Source organism: Volvox carteri (assembly GCF_000143455.1).
Source record: "Volvox carteri f. nagariensis unplaced genomic scaffold VOLCAscaffold_27, whole genome shotgun sequence".
Lineage (NCBI taxonomy): Eukaryota > Viridiplantae > Chlorophyta > Chlorophyceae > Chlamydomonadales > Volvocaceae > Volvox > Volvox carteri.
The window spans coordinates 910,916-930,402 of record NW_003307570.1 but is presented as its reverse complement, the minus strand read 5'-3'; the positions used below and the strand labels follow the sequence as shown (position 1 = coordinate 930,402).

Genomic DNA, 19,487 nt, shown 5'->3' with positions numbered 1-19,487 from the left:
GACTCCTAATGTATGGTGGCGTTCCTAGCGGCAATGGAAGCTAAATAGCGGAGGTTGGTTAACCACGTGACAGCTTTCAGCAACGCCTGACCTTCTTCGGACGCATCATCCGCCATTGCTGTTCAAATTAAGTTAATGCGCTCAATAGCGACGCGCACAACCTTCACCAAGGCCCAGGATCCGCGTAATTGCGGGTGGCTGGCTAAGGGCCGGCGGCTCCGCACATTGTAAAAGATTATCGCTTCGGGCTGAGCTAACATCAGCTGGGTTAGCTCCTCGTGCTCCTTCAGCCTCCGGTCGAAGTAAGCTGTGAGTGCTGGCGAAATAACTCGCGCTCCTCAGCTAGCTGCTGTTCGAAGAGGGCCCGCATTTCGGGAGTGAGCACTAATCTTTCTGCGCCCGCAGCGCCAATTTCCATAGCCGACATTCGATTCTAGTATTGCTAAGAAAAGACGGTGCAACACATAACTAGAGGACACTGTCCCAGCAGCGGGACACACCTCTTGGTAATAGTCAAAACAACGGCAGTTAAAGAACCAATGCGCCTGTGGGACCCAAGTAGGAGCTCGGCGTCCCTTGCCGTACTGCGGTCCGGCACATGCATGCATGCATGCGCCCTACTTCCACGCACCACGGCAGTTCCTTCGCAATAACTTGCCTATCTCTACACTCATACTTCGCTTCGAGAAGTCGAAGCGTAGTAGATATATAAACAGATAGCTAAGTAGGTAGATCTATAAGCAACAAGATAGATGAATAGGTAGACCTTGTGATTATTTATTTGTTATATTCTATCTATAAGCAAATCGATAGATGAATAGATAGACCTTGTAATTATGGCCTCCCTGCCCAAGATTGTTTTGAATCTGTAGGGGTATTGTTAGTCCTGCTGTCTATTTGACCTTATTATTCTGCCTCCCGAAACTTTCGTTCCGCAAACCTGTTCGCTAATTCGGCAGCGCATTTGGCAACTCGGCCATGTGTGAGGCCGTCAAGAATGCGCACGACAACGTCATCGATGTACTGCTCAGTTACGGCGCCACGTAAGTACGAATATGCGTTACGTTTTGCACATTTTTCCTAACCTGAGCGTTACTGCAGTACGATCTCCACGCCCACGTAGCCTTGGCGACGTAGCAATTGTCGTACTACTAGGCATACATATCTGGGCGCTTGCCCTCTGCATGTCGTACGCTCCTGCATGCCGATCGGTGGGTTGGGAACATAACCATAATCCTCGAAGCCAGCCGCAAGTCCGCTCATTGTCCTCCACATCTTCACAACTCCACAACCCGCCGTTATAGCACATTTCCCCATTAAGTGCTCACCAAACGCACCCGCCGGGTCTGTGTGTTTTCCGGGTGTAAAAGACCACAGCTCCCTAATTGCAGCGATGTCATAGGTTCCACGCCGTGTAGCAACCTCCACCCCGCTCCCACAGAAGGGCCTCGCTACCGCCCCTCACGCCACCACCCCTCACGCCACCACCCCTCACGCCACCACCCCTCACGCCACCACCCCTCACAGCAGAACACGTGGCAGGCACCAATGAAGTGCACCGAGCTGTAAGAACAGACCTCCACACCTCCCCATCCCACGCTTCGCTCCCCTTACTCGTGCCCTCCCTGCCACCCTCCCTGGCCCCGTCCTTCAGCCTTGCCATGGACCCCATGGCTGTCGCCAGTGTCATGTGTACGGCAGTGTACGAGGGCGACTTGGTAAAGCTTCGTCGTCTTCTCCGCTCCGGCGCCCCCCCCGATGCGTGTGACTACGACAAGCGGTCCGCGCTGCACATCGCCGGCGCGGAGGGCAACCTGGCGGCTGTCAAGCTGCTGGTGGAGGAGGGCGGCGCGGATCCCAACTTCCAGGACCGCTGGGGGAACACGGCACTGGACGAGGCGAGGAGAGTGGGGGCCGCGCCGGTGTTGGCGTACTTGGAGGGTTTGCTGGGTTCGGACAAGCTGGCAGGCTCCGGGGTGCGGTACCGGCATAAGGTGGCGACGGACTTCCTGTCTGCGTGTGGCACGGGGGACGTTGCGCGTGTGCGCTACATCGCGCATAACTCCCAACCGGGCTGTACATTCACCGGGCTCGTGCTGGCGGCATCTAAGGGCTTCAAGGTAAGAGAGTGCCCTAGGGAACACTAGTTTCTCTAGATGCTTCTGCTGGACTGGGGCTGGGGGTCGTTTTTTCTTGGCTCCTTGAGGGGCCTTGTCGTCACATCGCTGTTTGGATTTCAAGCTTCCACACTAGTTACTATCCAATCTAGTCGTTGCATCTTATATTTTTCCTTTACCGGTTTCTCCCTTTGCTCCATCCGCCGGCTCGCGCCTCAGGGCGCCCATCCCCGGGCCTTACTACGAGGGCTCGGAGCCACAGGCTGACTGAACAGGCTGACCTGATTTCCCGACCCGAGTCAACCAGAACTTGATTTTGAATATTTTAGGATCTTGACTGTCAGCTGGTATGTTTCCCTTCTGTCGGGTCGGGTCCGGTAAAACCCCTCTGCTTTATTGCACCGTCAGGATGTGGCGGAATTGCTGCTCGCCTGGGTTCCTTCGGACCTGCTGGTTTCGGAGGGGCACATGGCACTGGTGTGCGCGGCACGCATGGGTCACTCGGCCGTGGTGGCGGCGCTGCGCGCCAACGGCGTGCAGCTGCCGGAGCCCCGGGACAAGGTGCTGCTGGCCCACATGCGCGCGGCGGTGATCAATGTGGACCTGCGCGCGGTGGCAGCGCTGCTGGGGGGGGGGGTGGACTTGCGGGCGGCGGAGAATGCGGCGCTGCTGCACACCGCGGCCTCCACGGGCTCCCTGGAGCTGGTGAGTTTTCTTGGTATGCAGGGGGAAGTGGGGAGAGGGGAGAGAAAATGGGTTTGGAGGTGGGGGGAGTGGGGAGAGTGGGAAATGGAAGTGGGGGGAGATGTGTGGTAGAGGGTGTAGTTCTAATGGCTCATAATTCCCAAGGTGGTAGCCCAATATTAGTAAACAAATGTGACTACTTCCCGGAACATCACAGTCTCTATCCAAAGCTCTCCATGTGGACGTCTCCGACAGCTCGAGCAGCGTCATGCAGACCACAGGAGCCGGACCCAACCACCCAACCTCGGGAGTCGTGGCTGCGCCCCCACCCACATACGCACCCACCCTCACTTTGTCGACCTCACCCATCGCTATCAGGTACGGCGGCTTGTGGAGCAGGGCGGCATGCGACCCAATGCCGAAGACTCCGCCGGCAAGACGCCCGCCGCCGTGGCTGAGGCCGCCAAGCTGACGGCCATCGCCGAGTACCTGCGATGGGCCTCCTCGGCAGCGGGTACGGCAGCGCCGCAGGGACTGGCGGCGGCAGCAGCAACACGCTTCGGACCTCTGCCGGACTACTCGTGCAAGGACACTCTCGATCAGCTCACCCATGAAGTGACTGCCCCAGAGGCCCTTTCCAATTCTGGTAAGTGCACTCTTTAAGTGCTAGAGCTGGGGCTTTGCGTTTTAGATCCGTCTATGCGGAGTTTGTCGTACACCACTGTATCGTACATCAGGCCCTGCCGTTCCTGCTCCCTTGGCTTTTCGACTTGATGGCTCGGTTTGCTCATATTATAAGTTTTTTGTGTGGTTCTCCCATCTCTCCATTCCTCGGGGAGAATGGGGCATTCGGGCTCCCCTTGGAGGTTACTCCCCAACATTCCGTGACCTTCGAAACCTCCGACCTCTTCCCCTTGCTCACTTTCGCAAACACCGGGGAAATTACTTTCCGAACCTTTCGCCCGAATCCCTGTGTCCGCTTCTACCACCGCAGACAGTGATGACGACGAGCCGCCTCCCATGCTTTTGGCGCAAATCGGCTCCTTGAGCCCTGTGTCGTCGTCCCGCCGCCTCGTCTCGCTGAGCTCCATGACCAGGCAGACGTCCCAACGCCGCGTGGCAGCAGGCGGCGGCGGCGGCGGCGGCGCTGCTGCCTCCAATGCGCTGTGGAAGCTGTCCTCTATGGCGCGCATTGCGGGTGCGTAGATACGGCACGAGGCCACGTGGGGGGAAGGGGATTTAGGTACATAGCGCTTGGGGTCGCTGGAAGATGTTGTTGGATTGAATTAGGTTGATCGCCGCAGCCGACTCGACTCACCGGATTTCCAGTGCTGGTGATGCCGCCCTGCGGCCCACGTTGCCCAGATAGTGTGTTAATGCAGGTGCATTGCTGGCAGCCGAAGAGCTACTAAGGCCCCTGACGACCTGGCGCCAACACAGTGTCAATCCCCCGCCCATCACTAAGTAAAACAAGATGAAGAATATTTTTCCATGTTTAATAGTTCCTCTTTTATTGAATAAGAAGTATTTTGTTATTTTATATAATGAAATTATTATTATTATATTTTTTTATATATAGATAATATTATTGATATCATGTAGACATGTATAAATAATCCCACCCACCACGCCCCCCAGCAGCCAACACGCAACCTGAGGAGCCCGAGAGCTCCCACTTGGACAGCGGCCAGTCCTTCTCTGCGCCCAAGCCACGTCGGGCGCGACGGGCCAGCCTCACGAACTTCCTGACGGGCCACCGAGTGGACGGCATCACCGTCAACCCCGCCGTGGAGGTGGACTTCGCCGCGCTGCTGGCGGGGCCGACCCCAAGTGGGCCCTCCATGTCGCTGAAGAACCCGCGGAAAGGCTCCTCGACGGGTTTTGTGGTGTCGGGGGAGCGCAATGTCTCCGGCGGCACCGCCGTCAGCAGCGGCGACCGCCGTCGCTCCTCAGCGACCGGCGGCGGTCTGTCAGGGCTAAGTACGGAAATGGGAGACCTGGCCATGTTAAGTACGGAGGTGGCGGGGTTGACGGCGAATTCTGCGCCGTTGGCGAAGGATATGCAGCCGGCGGCGGTGATGCAGGGGTCCTTCCTAGTTGCTGGGCGAGGTGGAACGCCGACGGCAACAGTGGTAGCGGCGGCGGCGGCGTTGCTTCATCCCCAGGGCTCCCGGGCCATTTCTGCTGTTACAAACCAGGCGTCGTGTGTGGCGCCGGCGACTGTGTCAGCGGCGCAAGTCGTACCTGCAGCAGCACCACCCCCGCAGCCTTTCGCCAGCGGCATTGGCGGTGACGTTGGCGGCGGCGGCTGTATGGCTAGCATGGGGCCGCAGATGCCAAGTGAGGGCGCTAAAGAGGGCGCCGGCGACCCGCTGTGTACCGTTGGTAGCAGCAGCCGGCGTCCCTCCACCTCCACCTCAGCGGCTCCGCCGGTGCGGGAGGACGCACTGGAGTCCTTCCTGCGTGTGGCGCCATCGGCGTTCTCATCCAGCAGGGCGGCTGGGCAATCGGAGTCGGTGGCGGCGGCGGCGGCGGCCCCGGGCCCGGCGGAATTTGACCCTGTCATCGAAGGCGGTGATGGCGGCGGCGGCGGCGCCGCGGAGGGCACTGGTCCGGAGGGTGGCGCTGGGGTTGAGAGCGCGAGGGACAGCGGCACGTTGGCTAACGGCGACTGGTCACATAGGACCCTGGAAAAGCGCCTGACCGCCTTGTGCCCTTCAGATCGCTGAGGCGCACCTGGCAGGTGTATATATCGCACATATCGCTGAGCGCCAGGGGAAAATGCGCCACCGGGGGATGGCGGTAATGCGTGCAAGCTGACGCCGGCGTGCTGAGCAACGCGCTCCCCGATGGTATTTGGAAATCCAGTGGCGTCAAAGCCCAGCAGGTTTGAAGTGGACATGTGCACTTCATTAATATACTAAACGTATGACAAACGCGAGGTTAATTCCTTACGTCAGCATAGCTGGCGCCGCTGACCGCGCGGCGCTTTGTTTTGTTTCTGAAGCGATTGAAAAAGTACTTCATCCATCCATATGCACTTTATCATTCATGTGCTGCAACGGGTGGTAGCTGCTGCTTGCTACTCAGAACAGCACAGTATTCTGTGTATACTTGGAGAGGGCTGTATGCATGAAACGAAGCGGCGAGCTTCACATGCATTGCATATCGCCGTTATGTACATGTTTGTGATTAAGGCGCGCGACGCTCTTACTAAGCTCTACTTTTACTAACATCAATATTTTTGGCGCAGTTTGGATCATCACCCACCATTGCTGTTACGGCCCTCTTACATACTTAAACTGTGTTTAGGTGTTTCTGACGTTTTGGCGCGCGCCGGCCGCTGCTCTGCCAGCGAGGTTCTGACGCTACTTGACGTTGTTTTTAGTAAGCACCGATTATCTCTGCAGATCATATCGCCAAGCCGCAAGCAAGCGGCGCGATTAACTCAACTATCCTTCATCAAACTATTTGTTTTTGCTTTGCGTTCGTATCTACCTCGAAGGCCGTGAGCTTTGCGTTTGTGACCGTTATTGTAGCCGTGGTTGTAGCCGTGATTGTAGCCGTTATTGTAGCCGTTACTATAGCCGTTATTGCAGCCGTCGATACCATTTCTGGAACTTGGACTACTGTTCCTGATTCTGATCCCGCTGCTCGAAGTAGCTAAGTTAATTGTGGCAGGGGAGGATAGTGGTGTGAAGCCCATGTTCCGAGCGCGCGATGCTGCATGTGCTCCTGCTACTGCTGCTACTGTTGCTGCTGCTACTGATGTTGCGTCATTACGGGACACACGTGTGCAGCATTACCCTTTAATTGCCATAACGGCCTCCCTGTTGGTAGGTGGCCTGGTCTGATTCAAGCATAGGTCCTCGGGCCTCGCTGGCCTAGGGCCCCGCGCGATTCTGCTTAATTGGTTTACTTGCTGGCTTACTTTCTAGTGCGTGGCGCATCCCATGACTGAGGCGCCTAGGGTGGTCCTTTGGCGGAGGCCCGCTAGCACCCGCTGACGGTTCTACAATGCACCTTCACCGCGTGCCAGAGCGCGCTACCCTGCTCGAGCGAAATAAGCGCCACGGCGCACATCATCCTCGACATCACCACCACATGGTATTGTGGGTAATATACGTCCCGATATCGCTGTATTGAAACAGTAGTCACGGCTACATAACCATGCAGGGCTGAGCAAATCTCCAACCGTGCGCTATGTGCGCTTCATTGGCGTATGATGTTACTGGTGATAGCGGAAAAGGACAGCTTCTTCTGAAGTTGGGGGGTGGGGAAGAGGGACTATGGAAACTTAGAAAGGCTGTTCATGATGATGCATCATCGCGCTATGTGCTACCGTCGCCGTGTGTCGCTATGTGTCCCTGTATACCGTCGCTTCACTGAAAGAGTGAAGTGGGAGCTCTGGAAACCCCATGTCCAATATGCGCTCTACAGCGTTTGTTAGCAATGTTAGAGCGATGTGCGGCTATATGCACGTATATATACGTGCATTACCTACATTGTACATGATCGGTTATGATGGCTGAGGGAGCAGTAGTGTTGTCCGGGTAGTGTTCAGGTGTGATCAGCGGTGCTGTCGGCGCTGCGGTGCACTCGTCCCTCTGTGTTGCTCTGCCCCCCACGACATTATGACGGGAAACACGTGTGCGATAAGGGGGCGGCAAATGGAAAGGCGGCGCTGCTGCATTTGGGGCGGCAGGGACGGTGTGCAGATGGAAGGTGGAAGGATTGCAGCAGCTAATAAGGAGGTCGCGGTCGCAACTAGGTGAGGTGCGTGGCGGGGCTGCCACTGCGTTATCAGTTGTAAGAAAGGTTTACTTGTGGTATGGTAGTACAGGATTGGTGGGACACTATTGCCTGCAGGTATTGCTGGCCCTCTTTCCTTGCGTGCTTGCTTGCTTGTCCTCCTCTAGCAGCCAAACAGCTTTGGCAGCGTTTTGGCCATCGATCAGAGTCCATCGTTTTGGCCATCCAACAAACGGCGTTTTGGCCATGCAACAAGTTGTGAGTTAACGAAATAGAGAAGGGACTTTGCACATTAATGTAGCATGCAGGTACATGTCCAGGCTGGTCGAGAACCGGTGATACTGAGCTTAAAGGGAAAAGAGGCAAGGTGTTCGGAAGTAAGGGTACACTTGAGAATCTAGGTTCTTTGAAAGTTCCAGTTCCTTGCTGACAGCGATCTGTGTTCATGACAATCACAGCTCCTGGAGCAACGGACGCTGTGCTTTTCGTTAGCAGTTGATTCTAGTGTCAATATTCTTAGAGGGTGTTCCTTGGCATGAAACTGTGCAGCTCTCGAAAGCTGCCCGTACAGGTGGCTGCACCAGTTCGGGCATGCAGAATGCTAAAGAAGGTAGGACCTACAGGAAAATAGAAGTTAGGAGTTTTTATTGTACCGATACTTTAAAAAAACCGTAAGCCAGTTAAACATCAAGCTAGCGTCACCATTTACGTCTCCCGAAATGAGGAATTTGTGCAGGAACCTACGACGACTTGCAGGATGAGCACATTTGCTGGGCCGTTGGACTACCTCTAGGCTTTCGCCGCGCCGCCACGTTGCCCTCTCTTGCGACGTTTTGCGTCCACGAATTTTTGCGTCAGTATTTTAGGGTTGCATGAAGCTTTGGTGCAGATAGAACGTGTGTTCCCACAGACCGGCGTTCCTTCCGTTAGCGACAACGGCGCTAGGTTATTCCGTAACGTGCAGTAGAAACATAACCGTAACCCTGACGACGTGTTTCACTAAATTCCATCGAAATCCAGAAATTGCAAACCTTGGAAGAGCTAATGTGCAGGAAGACAAGCATGGAAATCTTATTTCCTCTTCACAACTTCTTCGAGGTAGTCTTTCGTTTCTAATTATGTCGCAGTGACGGCTGCTGGGATTGCATTCCGGGGTGGGCACTGCATGGATTGAATCCCTGCTTCACCTTGCCTTCGATTCCAAGGCGCATGCTAGGAAAGCAAGCCTCGTCAGTGCTCACCCAGCGTAATCAGGGCTACTCATGTCGAGCAACCTCCGGAAGGAAGACGATCGAGACTGCGGAGCTGGGCACCATGAGTGCTTAAGGGGCCGCTGGCTTAATACAGTTAACGAGCTCAGGTAATGTGCCAGGATGCGGGCAGTGATGATAAGCCATATATGAATATCTCGATTCTTTTTATAATGGTAAATCCTGGGAAATGAGCGACATTGCCTGTCCATAGCACCTACCTGCATTCCACAGTTCAAGTTACCTACGGCGAGGTTATCCTTTTACAATGTTGATGGCCTTAATTCACAGCCTATGGTGTTCAATGAAGGGTACATAGGTTTAAACATAGCAATGGGGCAGCCAACAGCAGCGCTCGTCCCGTTTCCTTAGTGGCGTGATACACGTTACATCACCACATGAAGACATGTTAACCTTACTGTCACGGTAAGAGTAAGGAGAACCAGGGAGAGAATTTTTGCTAGCTGGCTCATGTATTTTAGGGCTTTTAGACGTTATCCGTAATTCATTGGAGGGAATGGTTGCACCATCGAATGCCGTGATAATGAAGGATGCAGGCCAACATGCTAAAGTCCTTAGTAAGTTGTGAAAATTCCGCAATCGAAGAAACCCTATGAAGTTTATCCCTAAGTGCCTACTTCCGTTGGGTTGCAGCCTCGAGATAGTAAAAAATGGCACAATCTCTTATACTTGGGTAGTGTCATGTCTCAACGCTCAAGCAATCAAGAATACGCCTCGGCGCACGAAGCATGCTTCGGAACACTTTCTCCGAAGTCCCAACATAACGTCTGTCCCTTACTAATCAAAGAGGATACCCAGAACATGAATCAAAGCGTCATTTTTTCTAAGTTGCGCCACTATATTGCCAGGCATTTATAGTTGACATTGCCGCCCTCCATTAGCAAACTTCATTCAGTGTACGCAGACGCAAATGCTTGTTCTGTGTAATCCTCAACAATATTGTAGGGAAGCATCTGATATTTGGCCATCGCAGACTCCTACCTACTGTGTAGTCTTCAACAAGGGTGCTTCTAAATCCAATGCGCTGGACTGTTCAAGCAATAATACTTAAGAATGCTTTTTGGAGGCCCAACATGTTACTGCTCCTTTGGAGTTGCAACATAACCGAGTCACGCCGTCATCGAAGCTAGAAATCCCTGCAGCTTTTGCACATCTGCAGCACTGCGTTGTGCGTTACAGCCGCCAAGGACTTGGAGTTGAAGCGCCTTGTTTTACAAACAGCCAGTCAGCAAGTTTGCCTACTTCACATCCACAGCTTCGCACCCAGCCAGATGGACTCGGTCGCACCTGGCGCTCTCCATGTGGTCAAGAGCAGCGCAGAGCTGCCTCGCGGCAGCGTCGAGGTTAGTCGTGCTTGGAGCTTGCACGGGGGATATATGCATGTGCCAATCTCCCTTGAATTTACGAGGTCCCTGTCCTGCGCGAATGCCTGGCAGTTTTTTTTCTCCTTTTGATGCTCCAACGTGTTTTTTAAGTGATGCCAGCTCAATTGTGCCTCCATACGCATGACCTGCTGCACTTAGCGGCAGCAGCAATTCCCTATCTATGCCGTACATGTTCCATGAGATAGACCCTATTCCACCACATTTGCCACTAGCTAGACTCCTGTGTGCACAACCGCCAGACCTAGCGATGCCGCCGCTCATTCATCGGCGGCAAAATACCATCCTGGGTAATGAACAAAGAGCACCTTCCTCGCATTTTAAGTCAGACTCCTTATCCTTATCTTATCCTTATCTGTAACTGAAGGCGGAGCTCTACCCGAACTGATAACACCACATCCCGTTGCCCACGCATGTTTTCAGCAAGGCCCACCACCCAACCTTCCGTCACCCAACCCTTTCCGTCATCCCACCCCCATTCCACCCCGGCCCAACTCGTTTCCCTCCTGGCAGAGCGGCATCCCCGCCGGGGCCCACTCCCAAGTCCGCAGGTTCCAGAAGCGGACCGCCCGCATCTCCGAGCTGCTGGAGGAGAGCGCCATTCAGGACAAGCTCACTGCCCTCAGCTCTGACGATGTCGACCAGCAGCATAGGAACGGCAGTGGCGGCGGCGTTACCTCCTCTATGGCAGGGGGCCGTAACTGCTCTCAGGATGGCTCGGAGGCTGGCTCCGTATCCGCTCGCATCGGGGGCGCTTCGGGGCGCCATAACTGGCGCAAACTGAACAAGGCGGTGGTGGCGACTAAAGTGCTGGTGGGCCGGAGCACGGGGCGAGGGCTAATGGCAGGCGTCCACAAACCCCATACATTTACAGCCATGCAGTCGCATAGATAATTGCACACACAAAAGCACACACACACAGACTTTTTTGCACAGATGCACATGAACGTCCTCCGTGTGCGCCGTGTGCGCGCGTGCGCACGAGCACTGCTCGACAGCACAGCTGTCCAATGCTAATGTGGCCCCCAGCGGGCTGTTAAGCTCTTCAGCTTCTCCTTTCCTGAATGAGAAGGAGACAACGTTTTCGGTTGGTGCTCATCAACGTGCGTCACCGCTGCCATTGCATGCTGGGCGCTGATTCGTTTGTCCGCAAGTCCGCTTAGCACGGCAGTAGCAGCGGCAGTGGCGGTGGCCCATAGCCGGACACCCGGACGCTGCTGTGTCATGTGTACAGGGTTTTATTTACATATTCTTACTATGATATGCGGTTTAGGAAAAACCAGGCAGACGAGCTTCTTACTCCCGTCGGCTCCTTCACCTCCTCCTAGGGCGATGCTGCAGACTTTACTTCATAGCTGGGTTCCTCCCAGCTCCAGCTTTAGCTCCAGCTGCAGGCCTTTCCTGGGAACCTGCTCTCTGGCCCTCTCTGGCAGATAGAGCCGTAGGCAGATAGCCTTACCGTTGCGTCAACCCACACGCACGAACCACTTCCATCCCTCCATATACTCGCACACTGCCATACGCCGGTCTCTTCGCCGGTCTCCTCCTCCCCCACCGTCACCACCACGACACAACTCTCGGGATCTGCTATGCGCTTTCACCGGTACTGTGCCCATACTGTGGCCCCACACCCATACCAGATACGTCCCCAACAGATCCCCAGCTTATTCCAAGCGGGGCCCAACATATGGCGGCACTCCCCCGAACCCATCGCAGGCCTCCCGGCCCAACGCGCTTGCCCAGGGCCGCCAGCCAGCCCGTCAGGCCTTAGCCCAGCAGAAGCAGGTTGCGAGCAGCAAAGATATCGCTACTACGTCGAACTTCTTTCTAGGCGCTAGAGAGACGCCGTGGCTGCGGATAAAGGAGTCGCTCAGCAACGCCCTCACCTTCCTGGCCATGCGAGTGGTGATACTGCCGGAAACCTCATGGTGGGTTGGGTGCGGCTTTGGAGCCTTCTGGAAACGGGGGGAATACAAGTTACAAGTTCCGCACGAATTTGGGGGTGTCTGTCAAAACCTGGGGCCAGCTATATCTATATCTATCTCTCTCTCTATATATATATATATAGAGAGAGAGATAGGTTGGAGTTAAAGTTAATCCTGTTAAGACGAGCTGAAAGTGGAAGGCGGTTTAGATTCTGGCCCCTGCTCATCCAGGTAACCAACATCCATAGAGACAGATCAGCCATCGACAACAATCCAGCATGCGGAACTTAGTCCGTCAAGTAGGCCCTATCTCCGTACCTCAGTAACTAGGCGTCGACGATTTGACCAGGAATCGATCCCTGGATCTAACTCTGCAACACGCAGCGGTACCACTGGTACCACCGGTGTCACCAGACCAGACCGAAAACATCAACAGCATGAAGTTTCAAAGACATGAATGTTATCGGCAGTATTTGAATTTGCGCCCATGAGGAAAGGAGTCTTAATCCTACGCTTTAGGTTACTCGGCCACCGCGTATTGCGTAGCTCCCCCCTTCAAAAGGGGGCTATGGGAAAGGCAGACGGGAGAAGATGGAAATGGAATGAACTAGTGGGATCTAGTACTGTGGGGGCTTTGCGAGGGGGAAGGGGAAGGAAGGGGAAAGCTCTGCAAGGGCATACGTTGGCTTCACCAAGCGAAGAGAAGGGTACGTCGGTGCCGTGCACGTGTCGTATATACTTGCTTTTCATGCCGTCCTGCCGTACAGTGCGATCCCTTTGCACCACGGTCCGGCGCTTCTCCCCCATCATTCCATCAATCCTCAATCCTCAATTCACCCCCGTCATCTCCGTCTTCCCTGCTCGCCAACGGCCTCCCAAACGGCTGCAGGTACCAAGTGTGGTGGTTCTACTACGCGGTCGCCATCGCGATCGTATCCTGTTGGGTGGAGCCCTTTCAGATGGCTTTCCAGCACCCCGGGATGCCCACAGCCGTGTGAGTTAGTCAGTTGCATAAAAGTATACCAAGCAGCAGCAGAGCCCTCATAGCAGGGGGAGTTCAAAGGGGGAGATGGGGACTGGGCCTCAAAAACCCCCCGGGGATTGCCTCCTACTTTTACACAAAAGGGAGCGCCCTTTCCTGCCTTGCCTCTGTCCGCTGTTATCTACACACCGAGAGCTCCCTGCCTGGCTACCCGGCTCCCCCCTCCCCGATTTCTCCCATCTTGCCGCTTTTTCCCGTCGGCTAGCCTCGCCGCGCAAGCCGCCCTTCACCCCCCAGGCCCGTAGGTATCCTACTCACGGCCATAGTCCTTACCCTTGTTGGATTAGTCGAACGAACAATTAATTATTTCCGGGTGAACCAAGCAATTATCATTTGATCCAATTTTGATTCCGTTTTTTACGTCCAGCTGGATGACCGCACTGGAGTACGTCATCATCGTGACCTTCCTGCTGGACTTCTTGTTCAAGTTCGTTGTGGCGTACTTCGACCCGGAGACAGGCGTCTTGGTCACCGCACAGCCCAAGATGGCCATTGCGTACTGTAGAAGGTAGCGTCGAATGCACTGCCCAATTGCTGGTGCTGGCTGGGTGGGCTGGCGAGTGGAGGGGGCGCATCGCTGTGCCGTCAACTTGCATACGCACAACACACAGTAATTTGCGGGAAGAACACGCGAAGTGACTTGCGAGTTGTGTGACCATCCTAGGCAGCAGCAAAATAACACAAAACATTCTGGAAGCGGCCCATCAAGCAAAACTGGAGGTAGCTCGAAGTGGTCCCTAAAGGGGATGCAACTAAATGGGAAGGGACCAGGTAACATGTCCTATGTAGACATGTTCCTGACGACAGCGCCAAGCGGCGTAAGGCTGAAGAGCAAACCGTGCCAGAAAGCTGAGCTGCTGCAGCTCTACTTAGCTTGCTTGCTCGCTGTGATAACTGCGAATATATACCTCTTAGCTTGCTTGCTGTGATATCAGCGAATATACTTCTTAGCTTGCTTGCTGTGATAACTGTGGACAAAGGGAAATATATATACTTCTTGTTACTTTTGCAACAAAGTGAATGACGTGTAGCAAGAAAGGAGAGGACGGCTTTAGGGTGGCGGACGGGGAGAACCCCCGAGCCCCGAGCTCCAAACGGAACCCAAAAGCCCGGCTGCACTGCTGCCACTTCGCACCGCCCTCTTTTCTCCCTGATGCTGCAGCGTAAAGTTCTTTCTGGACATTTTGGGCTGCTTCCCGTACGACATGCTCGTATCAGCCATCGCCCGGCGGTGCGGCGCCTCTAACAAGATCGAGGATAGCGTCGATTGGCTGAAACTCATGGCGCTGGTGTGTGTGTGTGTGTGTGGTGGGGCCGTGGCAGCGACCTGGGCTGGGCTGGGGGGAAGCGCGGCTGGGTCGGCCAGGGCGAGGAATGTGGAGTTTTGTTAGTGTGTCGGGGAAAGCTAGTAACCAGGCTGGTGCTAAGTAGACTGGCCGGAGAGAAGGATCTAGTGCCTCCACGGCACCCGCCTGCTACTGCGTCCAACCCCCCAACCCCTACCCCCCAACCTCTACCCCCCAACCCCTACCCCTACCCCCCAACCCCCAACCCCCCACCCCTCCTGTCACAGTCCCGGGCGTACCGGGTTTTTGACTTGTTCCACGTTTTGGACTACCGCATGATGCTCAGCCAGGGCACCCTCATGCTGCTGCGCAACTACACCTACGTCTTCTTTACTGCACAGTGAGAGGGCTCGCGGAGCAGGAAAAAGGGAGTGCTTAGATGATGATGGGCTTCTTAGGGGTTTTGTTTTGAAGAGAGACGGTGATCTGAAGCCATCGGCCTGTTTGGGAACGACGGCGGGTTCGCAAATGACTACCGCGTCCTCCCACGACTGCGGCTACTTGCAGCCGCAATAGCAGTGGCAGTAGCAGTGACGGGGTGCTGGGTTGGGTCGCAGTTCCTGTACGGGGGAAGGCGAGTTGCACGGGGGCCGGGTGTCGTACATGGGGGCATCCTGCCGGGACGCCCTGATGTGGTTGGCAGTTGGGGTTTGTAGTACGGTGTTGGTTTGGGGTTTTAGGGGATAGGGGGTTTGCCTGTGTGTGGTGTGAGCATTCCTCGTCTCACTAGTGCCTTGCACCCCATGTGGGTGGCACCCAGCGCCCTGCTGGCAGCCGGGCCGCCTGCCTAGCAGCCCTTCTTTGCACCCGCAGCTGACCCAGAGAAAACCTAAGGCCCTCATGCCCAGAGAAGGAAATCTGAGATAGCGTTTTTCTCGCCATCATCCCCTTCCCCCCCCCCATCCTCCTCCCCCGTGGGGGCTTTGCAGCTGGGCTGCCTGCATCTTCTTTCACATGGCTCACGAGGAGCGAAATTACCGTCACGGCAATGACGACTCCTGGGTGGGTCGCAATGGCCCGGCGTTCATGGGGCGTCCCCTGTACGAGCAGTACATCTTGTCGCTGTACTTCACTGTCACGATCTTCACCTCCATGGGGGACGGTCGCCTCTATCCCTTCACCATTGTGGAGCTCTCCGTGATGATTGTGTACCTGGTGAGTCCTTGGGGTTTGGGATGATGTGGCTTTTATTTTGCTAAGAAAATTGTGTCATATTTCATAACATATGAGGTGATGGATTCAAAGCGGTCCCGGAGCAAAGCGGAAGTAGTGGTGGTGGGGTGAAAGGTGGTGCGGGTGAAGGGGGTTGTCAGGGGCGAGGAAGATATTCAGCGAGACTGCGAGACTGCGGCGACGACGAGCTGCCGGCCACCATGGCTCCCTTCCCCAGCCTTAACAGGAGCACAGCCTTAACAGCTGTCTTCTCTGGACTTGCTGTGTAGCCGCCCTGCAGCAGCCTTGCCGGATATTTGATTGCCTGTAGCCGCCCTGCCTTCCGTACTTCCTTCTCCCTTTCGGCTTTATCCTTTTCGGTTCTTCCCTCACTTCACTTACACCTCCTTCATTGCCCCCTTTGACAGCTGTTCAACCTCTTTCTGGGGGCCTACATCATCGGCACTGTGACGATTATGGTGCGTGGGCCGTCCTAGGGACATCTCTTGTTGCGCCGTTGTGCCGTAACCCCTGCCTTGCCGTCTTGATGCGGCGGTCCCCTGTGGGGCGGCTGCTTTTGGGGCCCTCGGATATGGGGGTCCTTTCCCGTGTGCATTGGTTGCCACAGCAAAGCGCTTAATGTAGAGCGTTTGTGTGTATGCACGCAGTCGGCTTTTGGTGGACACGCCGTCTATCAATTCACGAATCGTCTAATTACTCCGCATTTCGCCGGGTTCGAAGCCGCGTTCTCCAGCACCTCCAGCCAGCAATCACCCCTGCCGTCCACTCCTCCCGCGGGTCCATTCTCCCCGCTCCTCCTTCCCTAGTTGGCTCGTTTGTCTCCCTCCTAGCACTCCCTCCGCACCACCACCTCCGGCGCACGTTAGTCCGCAAACGTGCACGTGTTTTGCTGTTGGCAACGTTCCCTACTGCCACTGTGCTTCACATGTAGATGGTTCGCGCGGATGAGCACAGCAAGTCCTTCCGCGACAGCATGACTCACCTGGTGGAGTACAGCAGGGAGAACGAGCTGCCCGAGGTGTGTGTGTGGGGGGGGGGGTATGCGTGTGGGGGATGGGGGTAGGGGTGTTGTTGATGGCTTTTTGGAGTTAAGGAGCATTGGAGGTACTGGGAAGGTGGGGATCAACCCCCACACCACCACAATCACAACCACAACCACAATCAACCGGCAATGGCAACACAATGGCATCACGTGGCACGTTTCCGGGAAACCTTCCCCGTCCTCCTCAACCCCGTCCTCCTCAACCCCGTCCTCCCCAACCCCGTCCTCCCCAACCCTGTCCTCCCCAACCCCGTCCTCCTCAACCCCGTCCTCCCCAACCCCGTCCTCCCCAACCCCGTCCTCCCCAACCCCGTCCTCCTCAACCCCGTCCTCCCCAACCCCGTCCTCCTCAACCCTTTCCCTTCAGCGCCTGTACAAGGCCATGCGCGAGCACCTTGAGGTCCACTTCGACTCGGCGCAGACGGCAGACGACAACGTGCTGTCTATCTACCCCACCACCATCCGCCGACTGGTGCTACGTCACCTCTACCTGCAACCCGTACGCAGCTGCTACCTGTTCAAGGGCTGTAAGCAGCGCTTTCTGGACGCCCTGCTCACCGCGGCACGTGTGGAGCTCTTCCTTCCAGGGGTGGAGATCATGACGGAGGGCGACAACGTTGTGGAGCTGCTGATTGTGATGTTGGGGGAGTGCTTGGTGTCGCGCGGGGGTCAGCGCGTCGGCGGTGTGTACGGCATGTCGACATTGGGTGCTTCGGCGGTGGGCTCCGATAGCAACATTTCCTTTCTGACTGGCAGCAGCCGCAACGCCACGTCCGACGGCGGCGGCTCCTTTGTTGGGTCGGCGGTGGGCAGCAAAGCGGAGGTATCGGTCAATGTGCGGGACGGCAGTTTGAACTGCAGCCAGATGCATGCCGGTGAGTTGCTTAGGGTTTTAAGTGAGATGGAATGGAAAAAATATGAGTGCTTGGGAAGGGGGCCATGTGGGAGGGGGAACATCAGGTGGAGGGGAGAAAGAAGTACCGACGGGATTGGGAGCGTCTTTTGAAGGTATTTTTTATCCTCCTATTTGCTCTCTTATTTACCTTTTGGAGTCCCATGAAGTGCTAATCGTGGAGGAGTTAAGAAAGGTATTTTGTTCTTCATTACAAATGCTCCATCAGCCATTTCTCCCCCCCCCCCCCCGCTCCCCCCGACTGCCCGACACCTCACCCCTCACCCCCCGGCCCTTAGGCTCCGCCACCCCGTTGCTCTCCCCGGGCGGCGTCCTGCTGTCCCCGCTGCCCCCTGGATTACCCCCCAAGATCCCCAACCTGACCTCCACACTCAAAAAAGGCCCCAGCGACGCCCTGGCGGAGATTGCCTTTTTCACTGGTGAGAAGGATCGGACAGACGGGCTGTGATTGGCTGGCTGTCTGGTCGGCTAGTAGTGGTATAGGTGTCGGTGCGCGAAAATGACTCCGGTGCAGCCACCGGGGCGCTTAGCGGGGAGGGAGGGAAGCCGCTGGCTCAAACGGGATGAGCATGGCGACGCCGGAGCAACAGGGGCGGCGTGGGTCCGTGTGGTTCAGCGGTGGGGTAAGCCGGGGTGGGGAAGATAAGGCCCTTAGGTGGAGGCATCTGGAGGTCTGCGGTACTTATCACTCATCATCCCCGTTGGCTTCCACACATCGCGTCACCGCCCTTTCCGGCACCTAAACCCCCACCCCCCTATTTGCCGCAACACACACTCACACACGCACATGCATACACACTCACACACACACACGCGTACATACATACACACATTCACACATTCACGCATCTTACACTCGCACACTCATGTGCATTCGCGTACACGAATCCTCAGACGGCGCCAGCTACGAGACAGTGGTCGGTCGTACTCCGGTACGGGTGCTATCGCTGCCCAAGGCCGCTTGGGAGCTGTTGGTCCAGCAGTTCCCTCAGCAGGTGGGGCCCTAGAGGCGAGTGGGTGGGGGTTAGCTCGGCTTGGGGCTTACTGGTGCGGTGCTAATGATCTGACGGCCGCGATGGGGGCCCGGGGGGGAAATGCCGATGGATGGATGATGGATGGATGGCGGTACACTGGCGAATAACCCCTTGTCCACCGAATCGAGCTCTCCGTAGTCCACCACCACCACCACCACCACCACCACCACCACCACCACCACCACCACCACCACCACCACCACCACCACCACCACCACCACCACCACCACCACCACCACCACCACCGACGTGTCACTGGAGCTCTCCAGTGAATCTGTGGACGGACGGACGGACGTAGCTGCTTGGATTGCCAATCAAGTAAATGTTGATTACCACCACAAGGGTGAAACCAAGGCTCAGAGTAGGAGTAAGCGGGGGCGGCGCGGTAGTTAAGTAAGTGACGGGCGACTTAAGAGGTGGTGGGGCCAGGCGACTGGAGCTGAGGTCACTGTACGGAGGTAACGCAAGCGGACAACGCCGAGGGCCGTGCTGCTACCGCAGGGCGAGCGATGCGACGGCAAGCAGGGGGTCGCTCCCTGCACAAGGGACCCTTCCCGTGAAAGGCGAAGGCTGGCTGACGGCTGCGGTTTTGCTTCCTCGTGCGTGCGTGCGTGTGTGTGTGTGCGTGTGTGTGTGCGTGTGTGTGTGTGTGTGTGTGCGTGTGTGTGTGTCTCCGGGTGAGGCCTCAGAGAGAGGGGGCATAGGGGTAGCCAAGGTAGGGCCGCAGACAAATACGCATGCAGGCAGGGCCAGACACGTAGACAGACAGACAGACGGACACACACACAGGTAGACAGACAGACAGA

General features: G+C 56.0%; 2 protein-coding genes across 2 annotated transcripts in view; both read left to right on the top strand.

Moving 5' to 3' along the window:
- VOLCADRAFT_62022 (uncharacterized protein) overlaps positions 1-2,147 on the top strand; it is a gene marked incomplete at both ends in the record, with an annotated part of 13,905 nt that extends 11,758 nt beyond the window's left edge. Inside the window, 2 exons of the mRNA XM_002952066.1 lie at positions 960-1,043; positions 1,655-2,147. Coding sequence (XP_002952112.1) covers positions 960-1,043; positions 1,655-2,147 — 577 coding nt within the window. The remainder of the gene's footprint in view (positions 1-959; positions 1,044-1,654) is intronic.
- A 6,668-nt stretch (positions 2,148-8,815) lies between these two features.
- VOLCADRAFT_92690 (uncharacterized protein) overlaps positions 8,816-19,487 on the top strand; it is a gene marked incomplete at both ends in the record, with an annotated part of 17,874 nt that continues 7,202 nt past the window's right edge. Inside the window, 14 exons of the mRNA XM_002952065.1 lie at positions 8,816-8,913; positions 9,984-10,167; positions 10,720-11,019; positions 11,923-12,134; positions 13,021-13,125; positions 13,541-13,681; positions 14,336-14,462; positions 14,747-14,859; positions 15,449-15,674; positions 16,100-16,150; positions 16,624-16,710; positions 17,102-17,609; positions 17,926-18,066; positions 18,542-18,642. Of these exons, the coding sequence (XP_002952111.1) occupies positions 8,816-8,913; positions 9,984-10,167; positions 10,720-11,019; positions 11,923-12,134; positions 13,021-13,125; positions 13,541-13,681; positions 14,336-14,462; positions 14,747-14,859; positions 15,449-15,674; positions 16,100-16,150; positions 16,624-16,710; positions 17,102-17,609; positions 17,926-18,066; positions 18,542-18,642 (2,394 nt within the window). The remainder of the gene's footprint in view (positions 8,914-9,983; positions 10,168-10,719; positions 11,020-11,922; positions 12,135-13,020; positions 13,126-13,540; positions 13,682-14,335; positions 14,463-14,746; positions 14,860-15,448; positions 15,675-16,099; positions 16,151-16,623; positions 16,711-17,101; positions 17,610-17,925; positions 18,067-18,541; positions 18,643-19,487) is intronic.